Source organism: Nesoenas mayeri, assembly GCF_963082525.1.
Source record: "Nesoenas mayeri genome assembly, chromosome: 15".
In the NCBI taxonomy this organism is placed as follows: Eukaryota; Metazoa; Chordata; class Aves; order Columbiformes; family Columbidae; genus Nesoenas; species Nesoenas mayeri.
Genome location: NC_137559.1, coordinates 14,006,130 through 14,025,188, shown reverse-complemented (window position 1 = coordinate 14,025,188; position 19,059 = coordinate 14,006,130). Strand labels below are relative to the sequence as shown.

At 44.2% G+C, this 19,059-nt stretch overlaps 2 protein-coding genes across 3 annotated transcripts; one reads left to right on the top strand and one right to left on the bottom strand.

Moving 5' to 3' along the window:
* Window positions 1-512: 512 nt before the first annotated feature.
* TVP23A (trans-golgi network vesicle protein 23 homolog A) lies at window positions 513-9,874 on the top strand (the record flags this gene model as incomplete). The annotated part of the gene is given in 6 exon segments (XM_080353983.1): window positions 513-581; window positions 583-671; window positions 4,994-5,138; window positions 6,004-6,093; window positions 7,911-8,036; window positions 9,734-9,874. Coding segments are annotated over 6 exon segments (660 nt in total).
* A 1,298-nt stretch (window positions 9,875-11,172) lies between these two features.
* NUBP1 (NUBP iron-sulfur cluster assembly factor 1, cytosolic) lies at window positions 11,173-17,268 on the bottom strand. Of its 2 annotated transcripts, XM_080354257.1 has the most exons (11): window positions 17,217-17,268; window positions 17,027-17,143; window positions 16,373-16,509; window positions 16,170-16,238; window positions 15,404-15,436; window positions 14,542-14,632; window positions 14,041-14,195; window positions 12,883-12,993; window positions 12,656-12,758; window positions 11,852-11,935; window positions 11,173-11,342 (listed from the first exon to the last, which is right to left on the bottom strand). In XM_080354257.1, the coding sequence occupies exons 1-11, from the start codon at window positions 17,248-17,250 to the stop codon at window positions 11,290-11,292; spliced, it is 987 nt and encodes a 328-aa protein (XP_080210383.1). In that variant the 5' UTR covers window positions 17,251-17,268; the 3' UTR covers window positions 11,173-11,289. The 2 variants fall into 2 exon arrangements, with proteins under 2 accessions (XP_080210383.1, XP_080210384.1); XM_080354258.1 differs by lacking the exon at window positions 17,217-17,268 and having other exon boundaries at window positions 17,049-17,209.
* Between the last annotated feature and the right edge of the window lie 1,791 nt (window positions 17,269-19,059).

Below are 19,059 nucleotides of genomic sequence, written 5' to 3'. Positions count from 1 at the left end.
CGGTACACCAGCGGTACATCCAGTGTTTCAGTCTCACTGAAGTGTCCTGTCACACCGGCCGGACAACCCAGCGCTGAGCCCTCACACGGGACCTGAGCCGTGTATCGTATCTGCACACGTACGTTCACCTTCCTCTCCGCTACTCTTTCCCTTTGGGGCTTTATCTTCAGCGCAAGACGCCAGAAGCCCTGTCGAGGCCGGCGTGTCTGGCGAACAACCAGCGGTCCCGAGCGGAGCCGACATCGCAAACGCCGAGCAAGGGCTCCTCCCGCCCGGCGGCCGCGCTGGGCGCCTCAGGGATGAGGCGGGGGCGGCAGCCCAGGGCACTCAGCGACCCCGCGCAGAGGAGGGGACGAGTCTCCCCGCTGGTGTGACCGGGGCGACCCCGGGGAGCCGTTGCTGCGGCCCTTGTCGGGCTCGGCCCGGGCAGGCGGCAGCCCGGACCCTTTTCCCTGGAACACCTCCCGGGCCCTGGCAACCGCCGCCTGGCAACCGGGCTGCGGGGCCGGAGGATGAAGCAGGTAACGGTGCCGGGGCGGGGGGCGGCGGGGCTCCCTCGGTCCCTCCCCGCTGACGGGCTACCCGCCGCAGGCGCTGGTGGACGACACCGAGGATGTGTCCCTCGACTTCGGGAGCGAGGAGGAGCTGGCGCTGCGCAAAGCCAGGATCAGGTGAGGGCGCGGGGAGCGGGCGGGCCCAGCCCCGCCGCGGAGGCCTCAGCGTCGCGGTGCCGCCTGAGGTAACGGGGCCTGGGCAGCCTGCGCTGCTCCGAGGCGCTGAAATACAAGGAATTCCATTTAAACACCGAATTCCCGTTTGTCACAGGGGAGGTTCTCAGCACCGCGCAGGCAGCTCGGGCTGGAGCCGGTGAGGCCCGCGGCTCTGCCAGCCACACGGCTGCTGCGGGCCCGCTGCTCAGCGTCCTCCTGGCATTGGAAACAAATCTTGCATTGCCAAAGCCAACATATCACCAAAAAGCCCACCACCATCAGCATAAAACCACAACCTCCTCCTCACTAAAATCAAACAAAGAAAAACAACTCACCGCCACAAAAAAAAACCAAACAGTATTTTTGTTATGCCAGAGAGGTCTCATCCTCAGCAAAACAAGCTGTGCAGAGTGCTCTGGCAGTGCATTACACACCTGGCTGAAGGAAACAGCAAGTTATTTGCAATAGAACCGTCATGTTTTCCCACCACAGGTATGGAATATAGTGTATCTTATCCATATAGCTGTTACCTAAGAAAACAAAACCCATTGATCCATCTCATCTGTCAGGTTACGCAGTTTAACTTTACGTTAGCGGAGGCATCTGCAGCTCTGTCCACACCAAGGTCCCAGGTAACAGAGCTGTTGTTCCTCCAGCGCCTTTTGAAGAATTTCCAGTCAAAGACCGTCAAGGGAAAAGCTTTATGTCAAAAAGAATTATACATATGCATGCACTTGTCAATAATGTATATAATCAGCTTTGATTTATATTGTTTTCTTCCCCTCCATCTTGTCCCAGTTTATTCTGGTCCATCACAATATGAATATTTCTTGTGGGCATAAACAAACAAAAAGTTAAGCTTAGCACCATTGTTACCAGAGATGTGCAAACAAGCAATCACATTGCTTTACAATCCAATTACTCTGTTTTACTCGTGTCTGCTGGAGCATTTTGCCCTTCCAATGCTTTGGACTTTGCAACTACATGATGAGTCAGCCATGCAACAAGATTACCATGGCTTTGTTTCTGTGCTCCAGCACCAGCACATGTTTTAAATGAAGGGGTGTATTTTGGCACAGCCTTGGAGAACATAGCCTAAAGGATTAAACTGAACTCGGAAATACAGCTTAGGACTGCGTTGAGCACGTGAACCACAGATTCAGTCTGTGAAGCCAGACTAGAGTTAGTGTGAAGTGAAATCACCCTGAAGTGTTTGTGAGGGTTCTACAGCACCAGTTACTTTAGAGATCTGTTCCTGCTGGTTCATGATACCTGACAATATAGACAGGCAAAGTACCAGTAAACCATACTATTAGTTGATCCGCTTCAGGTAGGTACTTATTTCATTAGAGACTGTTCTTCTTTCTTGTTCTCATTGTGACAATAATCTCATACTGAAAATCTTCTGCTCTAGAATACAGAAATGAAACTCCTCACATTGTTCACACAGAAGTTTGTTTTTATATTTCTGAAGAATCTTGTGCAAACAATACTGGAACACACCCATGTGCTGCAGAGCTTTGTTGTCTTGTTAGGGGGCATAACAACATGTTCCAATAATTTGCCTTTTAACTTTATCCCAATTTCATATATCTTAGACTTGGTTAAAATTTCTGTAAGCTATGACAAGTTGTGGTTTTGTGCTCCTGAAGACCAAAAGGTATGTAGATAGTGGTTTAATTAGTGGTTACTTTCATAAGAAGGTTAGGAAAAAGATAACTCACACCATTTTGCAGTTTGTTGCAATATGAGAACATGTGGTCTGGAACAGTTAGGAGCATGTGATCACTTCTTCTCCAAATCAGCCAAGGAACAGGAGATGCTCAAGCCAGAGAGCCTGTTAGTTCAGAAGTACCAGACAGGTGTGAAAAGCAGCAGGTAAAGCGCTGCCCTGGCTCTCCTGAGATGGGAACCTTCTCCAAGGGGGTCAGCGATATCAGCCTCAGGGTTCCAGTTCTGCGCTATATGAATGTTTACATCCAGGAAAACTAGAAGCCCAAGCAAGTGCATTGCTACACTTTTGGGAGCAAACATATGCCAAGCAGAGCCAGTGCAGAGTTTTAGTCACTTCTATCCTTCATTGGATTTGAATGCAAAAAAAAGTTATCATGTTTTTTTACAGTCTTTCCTTAGTACACGAAATCATGTTACTTTATACAATGATTTCTTAATGCCGCCATATTTCTGGAAATCAGGTTTGAAAAAAACATTATGAAGTACAAATGAATTCAATATAAATGCATTTACTTAGAAAAAGCTGTAAAGTTTTTCATTTCAAAAATGCTGCAGATGGTTTAGCTTCAGGTTTTAAAAGACAATTTTATCTGTCTGGAATTATCTCCTTATGAAAAATTCTGCTTGTATATGATAAAAGCTATAAATGTCATCTGATGGCTGTAAATTAACAGAACACATTTGTTTCTGTGAAGTGAGGAAGTGAACAGTTTATTTACTGGATTCCGTTAGGTTTGGATTTTTTTTTTTTAAGCATGAATAGGTGGACACTTTCTGAGACTGAGAGTTGTCCAAAGAACGAGGTGCAAGTTTTGATATCTCCATATTCCTCCCCTAGGATAAGGACCTGCAGGTTGGTGTCTTTGGCTCAGCTAGCTGTCTCCTTGCGAGAGGACTGGTTCCATAGCCTCAATAAAGTGTCTAGCGCAGTAATAAACATGAGCTTCTTGCTCATGAACTAGTTTTTTTAGTAAATACCGTTCAAGGTTTCATATTGGAACAGATTCAGCATCCCAACAGTAATTCATCACCTGACTTGCAAAATGCAACACCACTTCTCCAAAGTTACTTTCGCGTCTTAAGCACCGATATCAAAGCTCAGGCCACTGTGATGCACTTGAGGCTCGTGATCTATGACTAGCATGTAGTGACACAAGACGCCACTGATGTCATGAACCCTCATGTCTTCTTGAGCGAGATCAAGCCTTGAAGTAGCAAGACACCCTCTGGTTTTGACAGCTCACAGTATTTCCTCTGCTCTACCCACCCACTCATTTGCTTATGACAGAAAAAGCTCCTTTCGCTACAAATGTCACGTGTTTAGTTTTAAGTCATAAGTTTTTGGAAAGTTTGAGGTTTGCATGGGCATGATCAGGAGTAAATGTAGTCTACAGCTGTGCATCATTCTTGCTCCCCAGTTGTGTGTGTGTAGTACTACAGGTACAATATTGCTATTATAGGATAGATAATTACTAAAACAGTTAAATGGCTATACAATAAGAATATTGCAACAAAGATATAAATATAATAACTAATTTAAATCTAATTATCATTTATTTTATAATAATTGTGTATATATTGTCTATCATTTTATTATACACAATAATAGAGTAACAAATGTAATAGTTAAATAGTTAATTATGACCTAAGCCACCATATAATGTTAATTGTTTAAAGAGGCAGAGGAGCTTAATGAGACAATCGCTGACTTGAAAATAAGAGCCTTATTCAATAAGCAAATTTTATTCGCTCAGCTTCAAGGGAAAAAAATTACTTAAATGCAATAGCCTCTAGTTAATTGTCACCTTAAACTAATTCACACAGACACCTGCATGGAATAAGTTTTCATACTTGGCATATTACCCTGAAAATTCTACTGTGCTCATTATGGCATTCTCCAGCCCCCCATCTCACTGTACAGGCCAACATTTCATGCCATATAGTTACTTCTTCCACTGAAATTCCCCTTAATTTTGTTGCTGATAAAATCTTGCTTGATGAGAAAGCACAAATATCTAGTGAAATTAATGAACATTCATTCATAAGAACTGTTAGATTCCCAAATGTTGCTCCCTCTGTAAAAGGGAAGTGTTTGCTCTCAGACATTACATGTGAAGGTTCATTTTGTCTTATACCCAACAGCTTTTCTATTTTTTTTTAAGTTTCAGAGTTCCTGTTCTTGTTTTCAAAACAGTTCTGAAAGGCATCTGATCTGTCTCCATTCACGCCTTGCAATGCTGATTTATGCCTTGACTCGATTCCTTCATGCAGCACAAAGAAACGGAGGAAAGACTCTAGATTTTGTCCTGTCTTTGAGAAATTTTGACATGAACAACACATTCCATCTTTTAGCTTTAGATTGAGGGCTGCTATTGAAAATACTATTGCTTTGATAATGAAGGTACACCTCAGGATCTTAAATAATAGCAGCTATAAACGAAAATGCCATTTGAGACTAGAAATAGTTGTATTATACTACATCGTTAGCAAATACGGTAACATTCCTCCTTATTCCATAACTTCCTAAATGCTCTGTATTTTTTTCCTAGGCACCCACTGGCCACCTTTTTCCACCTGTTTTTCCGAGTGAGTGCCATTATTACCTACTTGTTCTGTGACTGGTTCAGCAACAGCTTTGTTGCCTGTTTTGTCACTATTCTCCTCCTTCTATCCTTTGACTTTTGGTCAGTTAAGGTAAGATGACGCTGAATAGTAATTACCTTTAGAAAGTATTTTGTGTGCTATTACGTAAATAAAAAAATTGAATATGTATACTGACATATTGACAAAAACAGTGGGATCTGTTGATTTATAAAACGTCTAGCCCATTTGAAATAATACATTTACACATCTTAGTTACTGTTTATCACTGTGTTCTCTAGGGATGATGGGAGCTACTAATATGGTGAGAATATTGCCTTGCTATAGATAGATTTGTTTGTATGCTTTCCCCCTTAGAAACAAAAAAAGAAAAGAAATAAAGTACCAGTGGCTCTGAGTGGTGGATGCCAAGGGCTGCCCAAAGCTGCAGCGCTGTGTCAGGCCCCAGGGCTCCACACAGGGAACAAGGCTTTAGTTTTAGAAAAGTGAAGCCTTGATGCATCTCAAGTATGCTGAAAACTTCTAGTATTCATCCAGGTGCAGAAATATTTGCTTAATTTGTTTGCTTGATTTCATGTAGCTGACTTGCTTATAATTAATCTTCCCTTTTTCCCCCGTGTGTTTTTGTTTGCTGGTCTCCTCTCTTACTGAGGAAATTTGTTTATTGGGGGGGGCTTCGCCAACTAACCGACTTAGAAAAGATACATCCTATAGTTTCTTACCTAAATCAATGTTATTGTGCTAATTACTGTATTAAAAGAGGAGAGCAGGCCTCTAAACTTCTAGTAACTCATCCATCCTTAATGACTGTTGTGCTCAGGCTGGCACAGCTTTTAGAACTAATTTTAGTATCTGATAGAAGAATATGATTTTCAGACATGCTTGTCTTTTTTTGTAATGTTAGTCTGGCAAGGGAATTATGCAACTGATTAATTCAAATAATTGTTTCTGTCACTAGAACGTGACAGGAAGACTCCTGGTTGGTTTGCGTTGGTGGAACCAGATTGATGAAGATGGAAAAAGCCACTGGGTGTTTGAAGCAAAAAGGGTAAATATGTTAATAAAAATAGGCACAGAACAAACAGAATCCATAGGAAAGCCTGTAGAGCTGATACTAAGTCAAATAGAGTAACAAATAGAGCACCTTTTTAACAGTTACTTGTATCCAGCTTTTACAGAAGATAATGCAAATGGTGAGTTGGAAACACACTGTATTGTCACATCCTGAAAGCATTCAGAACAAAACTGGTCTCGCAACCTGGTACAACACTCTGAATATTCATTCTGATGACAATCGGTATGAAACATTTCTGGTAGCTGCATTTTATTTTCTAGGGAGAAAAAAATCTTGTCATAAACACAACTTCCCATAGTTAAACCCAACGCAGAATCATCATAGAATGTCCCCAGTTGGAAGGGACCCACAAGGATCATCAAGTCCAACTCCTTTAATCCTCTTCAGGAAAGATCTATGTTGAAAGCAATGCTGAATAGTTCTAATTCAGTATTTTAAAGACAATATTTTAGTCATGGTTATAGAATATGGTGGGGAATTGAACCCAGATCCCAGAGTTTTCTGTTCCTGCTCATGCTCCCCCCAAACAACCTGAACAAAAAAGCTGTAGAACGGCAGTTGGCATCACTGCCAGAATCAAGACGGCAGGTTTTTGCTTTCACTTGCTGCCATCCCCACCCAGCCAGGAGCCTGGCAGGACACTCAAGTGCTGCCCACTGGGCCGTCCCTTGCAGGCAAATCCAGCTGTGCAGGCAGCTGTGCACTGAGCTGGGAACAAACGCTGAGTGTGTGGTGTGGGGTGCCCTCTAGCAGCCCTGCGGGCCTCTGCAAGGAGAGAGCGGCCATGAAGCACGGAACATTATTCTCTGGACCTCTGCAACATCACTGGTTTAGAGGGTACATGAAAAAAATTAAAATCATCTTGTAATTATTGCATCTTACAGGGGCTTCTTAGGCAAGATTGAGTAACTTAACTGTATGTACAAGTTGGATACCATTGTCTGCCTCATGATGGATGGATGAGTCTGATTTTTACATAGAGAATTCAAGACATTTGAGACATAGAAAATGAGCTAAAATTTTTTTCAGTTTTCTGAGTGCAAGAGTCCACAGGGTTTTATTTTCCACTTGTGAAGCTTGCGTTTCAGAAGCTTCATACAAGATTTAAATTAAGCTAACATACTGCAGGTTTTAGGAAAATGTATGGAAATGGGCACTGTTATGAGAATTCCATCACCTGAACTGGAAACAACTGTTAAGTCTCATGGGGGAGCTTTAAAGCTTGCTTGTTACCACTTGCAACAGCTCACTGCAATTTCTACATTAGATACTATAGCTTTTCTGATACTGGACTGATCTTTTCCCCCATACTCTTGATTAGTGAACAAGGCATGTGTCAGGAATCTATACAGCGGACAGTGAAGTGCTCACATGGAGGTTCTGTGGGTAACACTGGCTTCAGTTCCACACTCCTCTGAGGCCTTGGACAAGTTTGAATCTTGTGTTGAAGTTAACTTAGTATTTCTGAAGTGTAAAAGCAATTGTCAGTGTAACAGAATTTTGCTTTTAAAATATTACTAATCTGTAGCATTAGTGGGAGCTATCACTGACAAAAGGAATAATTCTCTCATTTAAATGTGAACAGAGACCAGACCATTTTGAAAAGAAAATGCTGCCAGGTACAGTAGGGCAGCAGGCAGAAAACTACTTCTTATTCAGTTTTTGTTCCATGCATCATAAATGAAATTTAGGTAAAGAAGACATTTTGTCCGTTCTTTCTCCCTTTTAGATTTGTTGCCTTTCGTGGATTTTGTCTTTGTCACTAGTAGTTTCAATGATTTCCTTTCTAGGTGCCTGCAATAGCTGCCTCAACTGAAGCTGAAGCTCGAATCTTTTGGCTTGGTCTCATTATTTGCCCGGTTATCTGGACAGTGTTTTTCTTTAGCACCTTGTTCTCCCTGAAGCTGAAATGGCTGGTAAGTCTGGGGGTGCGGAAAGACCTACAGCTGACAGAATATACAGCTGACTGGTAGCAGGAAAATCCAGATCCTTAGTTTTGCAATAGGCTTTGAATCAAATGTTGCAGCAGTACAAAATTCCACTAAATCACTTCAACAGATCAGAGGCCTTTTCTGCAGTCAAGCCCCACACTCTGGAATGGATTAGTAATTTTTAGTCTGACTTCTACTAGGTTATTGGATGTCAACTCCTTCATTTAACTTGAGAACCTTAAGTGGCTGGCAAAATTACAGACTTTTCAACTGTAGCAACTTACTTTTCCTCAGCTTATTTCAGTCAAAGGAAACTACCAGAAGACAACAAATGAACCAGTGATGCTGGGTTTCAGGTTTTCACATCTCCTTGGGACTTGAATGTCACTTGCTCTTAAAAGCAGGAATTGCAGATCACTAGTACAGTTTCCTTTTGGTATCATAGTGCTTAAAACCTTGATAAATTGAACTATATGTATTTTATAATTGCTGTATTTATAAGCCATGTACAAAAAAAAAAAGAGAGAAAAACATTTCAGATTTTTCCAGATACAAGAGGAAATTTACCCCATATATTGCATTATGCTAAGATATTTTTGTCTATGAAATCTTCATGTTTTCCCCTGTAAGCTTTAAGTGCTTGGACAATTGCCACAGATTTCATTTTGCCGAGTTCCTAGCCATGCTCAGTACAAACTTCTTAATTCAGTTTGAAAACATAAAAAGTGTCTTGGACATGCGCAGCTACATAACCAGTAACAGCCAAAATTATATTTTCTTATTAAATGAAGCAGGAAATTCAGCTATGGGTATGAATTGATGGCAAATCGTTGCCTGTTTCCTAGTGCCCCAAATGGCACAGCTAAACAAGCAATAGTTAAAATGAAGCCAGCAGTTAGAATTAAACCCGCAGTCTTTCTCCACGGCTTCACCTTATTTTTGAAAACCAGAGATTGTTTGCTAAACTAAGAGCTGGTTGGAGGAGGAACCCTCATTAGCACTGGGTGCACATTGCTCAGGTGCGTGTAACAGGCAAGTTACACAAATGAAAATATGTTTGCTTCCAGGAAACTGGTTCTGAAGTTAAGAAAAACATTTTTTAAAGTGATTTCATTAGTAAGTCGCAGGGCTTCTGCCTGCTGCTAAGCCTATAGTACCACAAAAGGATCTAATGATTTTCACTGTTAATGATGGATGTTGATTCATATCTGTCGATGCTCTTTGTAAAGCTGTAAGCCACAGGATCTTATTTGCACATAATAAGGCATTTGATGGCCTGCGGGATTGCTGTGTACGTGGATGTGAAGTTTCAGATACAGATCAGGCTTTTCAAAAAAGTGAAATTATTATGGAATCAGTTGATTATGCCCTTTTTTGAATAAGTGCTTTCAGGAAAGCAATTGAGTCTTTCAACAGACAGAACCACAAAAAAAAATTGTATCAGCGTCTTGCTAAAAAGAGGCATTTTGTAGAAAGGAACTGTTGTGTTTGACATAATTGGATCTCTTTGAAAGTCATTAATGCAAGGAAGAAATATCCCCCTTATATCATGTAGGTATATCTAAATAGTACGTATACATATACATACACACTTGCTTATAGATATTCTCCACATGCAGTGTCTATATAGCAGTGCAGTTGTCCCAGCTGAACTCTAAATACTCGTTTATGTTTGACCACAGGCTCTTGTGATAGCTGGGATCTCCCTCCAGACTGCTAATTTATATGGCTACATCCACTGCAAATTAGGGGGCCAGAAAAGCAGCAGCAGAGGACCTTCGAGGTTTTTTGTCACAGCAGATGCTCCCAAGAGTAAGTACTGAGCTGATCCGGCCACGACAGCTCCCAGTTAAACCTTCAGAGACCTGAGGTGCTGGGAGCCTCTGCCTAGGCAGGGCTGGCAGGGCCACCCCAGCCACCTCCACCCCAGCCACCTCCACCCTGCGCTGCCCCCCGGCTCTGCCCCACTTTGGGGAGACTCCCCCAAGCCCAGCCCTGTGTTCCCTCTGCAGGGCAGCCGAGGAGCACGGCCCAGGACCGCACTGAAGAACGGGCCAAGACAGGCACTAGATAAATCTAAAAGGAGCAGTAAAAATACTCATTTATGAAAATTGTTCTTCACGTGAATGTATTTAAGTAAAACTCTTGAAGAATCCTGCCTGCATGAAACCGTAAGGAATTTTTGTCATTTGCATTTGAGTCTTTAGTTTCTGAAAGGTTTGGAGCCCTTAAGTTTCACCAAAAAGCAGTTTGTATTGGCACCAAAGCAATATTTATGGTTTATACAGAGCACACTTCTTTAAGAAAAAATAAATAAATCTGTCAACTAACCTGAAACTGTTGTATTATCTTAACTGGGAATTAGAATGTAATCAAAACATGATGCTCATTGTTTAATTTGAGAACTACACTAAACAGAAATCAAACTGCCTTTGCCTCTTGTACACAATACTGATTTCTTAAAGCTTCGATTCCTCAATAAAAAGAAGAATCACAATCACAAAGGGCCACTTAGTTATTAAAGATACCAAAGGTTTACTTTTTAGGGTTGAGTAGAAGAACAAACAAAAGCCGTGTAGCATATTCACACATTACTTATGTGAAGCAGACGGTTATGTATAAACAGTTAAAATATCTTATTCTCATACCTGTAATAAATAAAATATTGCAGTTGTGCTATAATTAACTTCCCTAAACTCTAGGAGGTTTTTATTTTAAAATTGTACAAAAAGGAGACAATACTACACTGAATTTCCCTCGAAATATAGGTTTTTTCTACTGAAAGACACTTACATGATGTTTCTCAGCAGGAGAGAGAGTGGGTGTTACAGCTCTCCCCAGCGCAGAAGGCCTGACAAAGCCTATGACGTGTGTGTAGCTGATGCATTAGACACAACACCCCAGTGTCAGCAATGTACACTTTATGTGCGACTTTCTACATAAAATCTTGTATATGCATGTTTTCAAATGCCAACTTCATATTCAGTTTGTTAATACCGTGACACCAGATGCAGGTTGAGCCTACGGAACACAGAAGGCTCAGTTCTATTGTTTGCCAGGAAGCTTTGAGACCACCTGTGAACTACAAGAATTTTCAACAACTGAAAAAAAATAAGGCAAGAACATTTATATTAAGAATTTATTTGCAATATATAAAAAGAATACATTCCTTCCATTAAATCAAGGCATAAATTACTTTTCTGTAATTAAAGAACTACATTTTTATTCCTTTCATAGATTAGATGATCTTTTCTTCTTGAAACTGGTGTTGATCACAGTATTCCTGAATTCCTGCAAAGACAGGGAGAAAGTAATATAAATAATAGTTCCATTGCACAAGTCGTTATTGCTGCATCACTCTGTCCCCTGTTGGTACAAATATCAAAAGCTGGGCCTTTATCATGGTGAAAATGTCTTTAGGAATTTCCCAGCTGTTTGGATGTTTAAACTGCACCTCACTGGCTCTTCAGGTAGTTTTTACGTGGGTTTTTGTGCCATTACAACAGCACCTTAGAACTTCTGTGTGAGAGCAAGTCCACACACGTCTTTTCTGAACATTAATGACTGAAGCCAAACATTGAAACCCGCTATTCAATACAGTTTCATTATTGTTTTAAAAGCCTGTTGTAACTGATGCCCAGAAGATGTGAACACGGTACTTGCATGTTACGTTTGTGATTGCTACGCACACCTACTGTTTGTATGATTTGTGGCAGAACGTCATTCTCTCTAGCACCTTTATATACCGCAGATGTACTCAGGACTGGGGGACCCATCTGCACCATGATTTTCAGACTTACTTTGAATGATGCTCCTGTAAGACAATGTAGCTGGAGACTCAGGTGCTTCAGAGAAGAAAGACTGGCCTTTGTCACAGCTTCTCCCTTGATGGACAGGGAAAAACAAGCAAGTGAAGCAAAGGGAAAAGATGATTTTTAAAATTCTACTCTTTATCCTGCTACCACTTACACCTTCCAAAAAGCCATTTGCCTCTATTCCTTTAAGAACTCCTTATGTCAGTAACACAGCCACAATGACAGCTTGCGGTTTTACGTAGAAATACTATTAGTAGAAACCTTCAGCCATTATTTTGGAAGTAGTGACCTGTTCCTCAATGTCATTAAATCAAGTGTTAATTGCTAATGGGCAAGGAACCAAACCATCTCAGTATCCACCACAGGATTTAGGTGGTGGCAGCAGCAGTGAAGTTAAGGCACTAATGTTAATGCTCAATGTCTCCAAGGTGTTATTCTTCATAGTGGTTGTGCTTTTGTTCAGTCTGCACTCCAGGTGAATACACCACAGAGAAAACACGTTCTGCAAACATGATTAAACAGCTGAGAAGATGCATAAACTAATCTTAATCAAGATGAAGTTCAGGCTAGGGAAATGATCCTGGCACTCTCCTCTTTCCACACCATGCTATGTCAGAGCGCCAGCAACTTCTGATTCAAAAAAATGCTCTATCTAAAAGTGGATACTTACCTAAGAGACAAAATGTTTAATATTGTAATTTATCAGTGGTCAAGTCAGGCTTTTCCAGCAGTAACATCAGTACAGGAAGAAAAAAACTTGTTTTAAACATAATGCAATAGCAGCTTTACCTATTTGAGGATCTAGAGGCACTTTACCCAGGAGAGAAACATTTAAGTTCTGGCACATCTTCTCTGCACCTCCAGTAGTTGGGGGAAAGATCTGAGATTCATTCTGGGAAAACATGAAAATTAGACTTAAAATATCGCAATTCAGAGAACAGGGCATTTTTTTGAGCAATATTTTATATACAAACAATGTCAAAACAAAAACTGCTGTAAGATACAGCCAGCCTCACCTTACACTTGGGACATATAAAGCCACTCATATTTTCCACAACACCTATGATGGGCAGTTTCACTTTGTGGCAGAAGTTGATCTCCTTCCGAACATCCTGAAGTGACACTTCCTACAAATATTGGGAAAAAATGCTATTTTCACTGTTACATTTTGATGCTGAACCATGAACTTACATCCTTAGAGCTGGTTTAAAGAAAGCACATGACGACTTGTTGCTGCTCCCTTTGTATTTTCAAGAACATAAACCTGCATTACGTGCTCTAGCAGCAATTCTGAGTAGCAGCACAACAGGTACAACACTTCTACCTGTGAATGGGGGGTTCTGTTTTGAAATCTGACTTGACTCTAGTAAAGATTCAGCCACATTTATGTTTTATCCTCTATATTAATCTTTATCTTTGGTTCTTTAAGTGTAACTTTTTCACATTTCTAGTTTACAGGAAGACCTTTGGCGTTCTCAATAGAGCAGGCAAGGACAGGAACCACCAGGTTTAGGCTCATTATCTCTTTTCAAAATAGATTTCAAATAGCTTATAATCCCCTCAGACTTTTAGCATATATGGCTGACCTCATTCAGTTCTGTTCCATTCTCACCTCACCACCTCACTTCTGTTAGATTTTATTCTTTCAGCTGTCATGGAAATACCACATCCAAACAGGCTTCAAACCCTACGTTTGAATTCGATGTATTTTGAGTGTCAGCTCTCCAAGGGCTGATTTTTCTTCTAAAAATGCTCATCACGAAGTTACCTCCTGGAGGCAAGAGGCTGCTTCACGTGTTGCCCAGCAGTGCCCCTCTTGTCAACTTAGAAACAACACTTCGCACTGACTGCCGAACATTAAGCTGTTGGTCAATAAATGGCAAATTCACAATGATGGAACCCCAGTTTTGCAGAAGGAAGGGAAACATATCGCATTTCCTTTCACACAGATCACAAGAGATTTGCTGTGAACTGCTCTGTGGTGGTGTGCCACACTCAGATCCCAACTGCACCAAGACACCCGTCTAACTCATAAACCAGCCACTGAGGCACAACACAAGACAGTCAACTCCCTCTGACCCTGCACTGTCACTTCTCTGAAGTGAAACACTCTAAACCAAGGATCGGCTTTAAGTGCCACGATGCTTCTGTCCCTGGAAAGAAAGTTCTCAAACCTGAGGGGTAGTGATGATAACAGCACCGTCTATGTGCGCGGCACCGAGATACTGCACGATGGATAAGTGCTCGTCCGATGTTCCCGGAGGCGTATCTACAATCAGGTAGTCAACTTCACCCCAGTCCACGTCACGAAGAAATTGTTTGATCAACCCTAAAATAAAAGAATGTGCAAGAGAGAAAAAAATATCTCCCTATATTTTAGATTTTAAGGTCTACTTCTAATTTTATAGTCTAGGTGTACAGATTCTGATTTGTCAGCTTAAATACAGAAACAATTGTTTTGCCAAGGCTTTAAAATAAAACAAAAATAACCAACCCAATGCAGCATTTGATCTTCTAATTTCATCAAATGAATATGTTCAACTACAGAAAACAAGTAACCGTTCACCCATTTTTTCCTAGATCTTACTATACTATATTTACATTATTAATTAAACAAGCTCCGATACGAAATCTTTTGAGGACATAAATTGTTGTTGTAAACAGTTGACATGTACCATTTTTTTTTGGTCCTCTCCAGATGACAGCATCATCAGGACTGCTCAGCAAGAACCCCACGGACATGACACCCAAGTTTTCTTCCACATACTAAAAGAGAAGTAGAACTCAATAGAGTTTACAGAACAGTAAAGAAAGAATAAAGGGACCCATTCCAAATCCAGATTTTATAGAAAAATCAGTAGGCAGTAGGGAGACATTAAGAAAATAAAGGCAGAGAACCTTATGCTTCTTTTTATCGAAGGGCATTAAAACGTCGACACATTTTTGTGTGACGCTCACCAACTACATCTATAGACTGAAATGAAAAAATCTAGTTGTAGTAAGATTTCCAGTAGTTTATGGAATCACTGGAGATGGTATAATGGTAAAGCAGCTTCCCCTCTGAGCATCAAGCTGTGTTCCTAACAGCTCCCACCCTGGGGGAGATCTCCAGCCAGCCAACACCCCTGCGAAACTCTCGCTGCGCTCTCTAAAGATTAATGAGGTTTTCTTGGGTGTAAGATTCTTTTTGTCTGCCATGGGACAGGTGACACGCTGCACAGCCGCATGAGAACCAAACATAATGAAATCAAGTCACATATTCATTGCCCACGCTACAGCAGAAAAGCCAGTAAAGATGAATGAAACTATTTTAGAAACATAGTATTATTAACAAAAGCAATTTAGCACTCTGATCTATGTAGCTTATCTCCGGATTCTACACAGATATTCTATAAAATCTGCATATTTACATCATTGGTAAAATAATTAACACAAGTATCCCCAGCTCCTCCCTCCTGAGTTTTTCAGCTGAGAGGACAGTGCCCAACCCAACCCAACCCAATCCCAGGACCCTTCTGAAACAGGGACCCCGCTCACCACTGGAGACCAGCCGGACCCACTCTGATGAACCTGAAAATGGAAGTGATACAGAAAGTTACATACAGAAATAAATACAGACATTACATGAAGTGCGAATATAAGGAAAAACTGGGTAAATAGATATCCTGCCTATAGGTGGAATACAGATTTACTGGATCAGCCAAATTAAAAACCGCAGAAGGGCCAGATCTCTATTAATAAAGTGAATAAATACTGTGGCACCATTTTGCAAGAAACTGACCCATATATTTATATCAAATATTCTAGGGCTGATAGCATTATGCTGACACTACTCAAGTTTGAAATAGTATCACAGTATGTTTGGGATTGGAAGGGACCTCAAAATATCATCCAGTCCAATCCCCCTGCTGGAGCAGGAACGCCCAGGTGAGGTCGCACAGGAACATGTCCAGGTGGGTCTTGAATGTCTGCAGAGAAGGAGACTCCACAACCCCCTGGGCAGCCTGGGCCAGTGTCTGTCACCCTCACTGAGAAGAAGTTTTTTCTCAAATTTAAGTGGAACCTCTTGTGTTCCAATAATCATGAATAAGTGGCAGATACACAGCAGGTGCTGCTTTGCAGAGCTGCTCATCCTGAAAGCCAATAACTCTGTTACAATCTAAATTATGCTGAACTTCTCTATCTCACCTTTGTCTCCCTACCCGCTGCCACACACATTTCCCAATCAGCTGAGCTTTTAGAGGCTTTAAGTCTACACAACCCTGAAGTGTTAATGCAAGAAATCCTTTGAGTTTTCACTCACCTGCTCTCCTTCCAGACCCATCATTTTAGGGATCGACGGCCCACAGATGTCGATGTCCAACAGAGCAACCTGCGAAACAAACCAACCACCCTGTCGTGCGCCTCACGCAGGTGCAAACCCTGAGCGCGGAGGGGACGCGACCAGCGCAGCCACCGCCCGCGGCCGCCCGGCCCCGGGCCCCTCCGCTCCCGCCCCGCCCGTACCTGCTTGGCCTCGTCCGCCGCCAGCCCGCTGGCCAGCAGCGCGCTGAACGTGCTCTTGCCCACGCCGCCCTTCCCGGACAGCACCAGCACCGTGTGCCGCACCCCGCGCAGCCGCTCCCGCAGCGCCGCCGCCTCCGCTGAGGGACACACCGGGACAGACACCGGGTCAGACACCCCGAGACACGCAGGGACGGACCGACACCCCGGGTCGGACACAGCGGGACGGACGGACACACGGGGACAGACGGACACAGCGGGACGGACGGACACACGGGGATGGACGGACACAGCGGGACGGACGGACACACGGGGACAGACGGACACAGCGGGACAGACGGACACAGCGGGACAGATGGACACACGGGGACAGACGGACACAGCGGGACAGACGGACACAGCGGGACAGACGGACACACCGGGACAGACACCAGGTCAGACACCCCGAGACGGACAGACACGCGGGGACGGACCGACAGCCCGGGCCGGACACAGCGGGTCGGACGGACACAGCGGGACGGACGGACACACGGGGACAGACGGACACACGGGGACAGACGGACACACGGGGACAGACGGACACACCGGGACAGACGGACACACCGGGACAGACACCGGGTCAGACACCCCGAGACGGACAGACACGCAGGGACGGACCGACAGCCCGGGTCGGACACACCGGGACAGACACAGCGGCAGCGCAGAGTCTCTGGTTGGGGCATCCCTGGCAGGCGGCGGCCCTGCCCGCCTGGGCGCTGCTGGTCCCCGGGCACTCTGCAACGGACAACGACAGCTGGAGCGCCGGGCCGGGCTCGGCCCGCCCCGCCCGCCCGGCGGCGCCGCTCACCCTCGGGCCGCGGCCCGCCCGCCGCCTCCGCCATGGCGCGCGCCGCTGCGTCACCTCCGCCAGAGAGGCGGGGCCGGGAGAGGGCGCCGCGTGCCCGTGCGCGTGCGCCGGGCGGAGCCGCTGCCGCCAGGGGGCGCCCAGCGCGGGGAGCGGGACCGGGAGCGGGACCGGGAGCGCTCGGGGCCGCGCCGGGGCGGGCAGCGGGCAGGGAGCCGGGGGGGCGGCGGGCAGGGAGCCGGGCAGGCAGCGGGCAGGGAGCCGGGCAGGCAGCGGGCAGGGAGCCGGCGCCTCGCGGCGCGCACAGCCCGCGCGCGCCCCGCGCAGCTGCGGGCGGCTCGGTGCGGTTGTGCCGCTGCAGTGAGATGTCTCCGGGAACTGCTACACGGGAGCAATGGGCAACAGAGCCACGAAACCATCAATACCCAAATCTGATGTCAACCGGGAAACTGCGTATCCCGGCAGTTAACCGGGGTTTGCGCCGGTAGCCCGGCGGTCTGTGTCAGTAACACGGGGGTCGGTGCCGCTCACCCCCGGCAGGTTGTAGAACGACACACTCCAGCAGTGGAGTCACCTTTTTAACAGTGTTGTGCAGTTGTCAAGGGAAGTGTTAGCACCCTTTACTTTTGTGTTTCGGAAGTTTTACACCTAGGAGATGATGGATAATTTCGGTAAAATGATGCCATTGCGACGCTGCATAGCAATTTTGAATATATTGATTTCTGCACCTTAATGGTAGACAATTTCTCTTAATTGAGTGGGTACATTCACTGGAAAGATTATTCTACCTTAAGCTGGCCAATCAACTTCTGAGCAGATAGCTCAGTATTTGGGATGTAAAAAGTAATGACATAAGTAAATCATTCTGCGAACCAAGGCAGTGTGCACGGGCCTATGATGGGATCTGGACTTGTAGGTTTTCATCACCATGTGATACTTGTACAACTTCTGTACTAACACTCTGTAATTATCTTCTACAGGAAACGACTGAAAAAAAGTTATGTGGAATTGGATTAAAATATTTAAGCAAGTTTGAATGTCTGGGGTGGGAGGAACTGGCCAGTAAGACATATCTGAGAAATGTATCCTGTCCGTCCCCTATGGAGAATGTGGCTGTGAGACCACAGCCCCGCACAGCCCTCAGCTCTGCCGCTTTCACACACACGGATCAGACTCACTCGTGTCAGCAGCACTTCCCACATTTCCTACTCAGCTACGTGTTCAAATGTTTTTCTTTTGGGCCCAACAGATCGTCTCCTGTTCCCGATATTATAGAGCATGTTCCCCACAGAAAGGACAAGCCAGTCCCTTCCCCAGCAGCCCCTTCCTCTGGGCTGGCCAGGGCTCCTCTTGCAGGGGCATCTGAGTAAAAACCAAGCTTTAGGCAGAGTCTGAGCCAGGCTGAGCTTAGCGGGAACGCTGCCAGCACTGCTGCAATCTCTCCTGCTCGGGAATAACTTTACCCCGCTGGGCAGCCGCTGGGAATTCGTTCCATCCATCATTGCAAGAGGAAAGTTTTGTGTGTGCGTGAGCGTTTGCAGCGTCAGTCTGACCCTGTTCACCCCCCATCTGGTGTCTGTCCGACGTGTGCGGCTCCACTGCCCGCACTCACCTCCCTGCGCTCAGCACTCACACCCATATACGCTTTAAATATCACGAGAAGATACATTTAACTTACAATGACCATTTATTTAAAATTACCTCTACTTTTTGTGGCTGGTGTGTATTGTTGTGCCAGCTTTCTGAGACAACACAATGCATATAAATACATATCTATTTCATTGCCTCAAGATGAAAAAGATTAATGAGCTGTTCCATTGTTATGTATCAGGAGAAGACAAAAAGA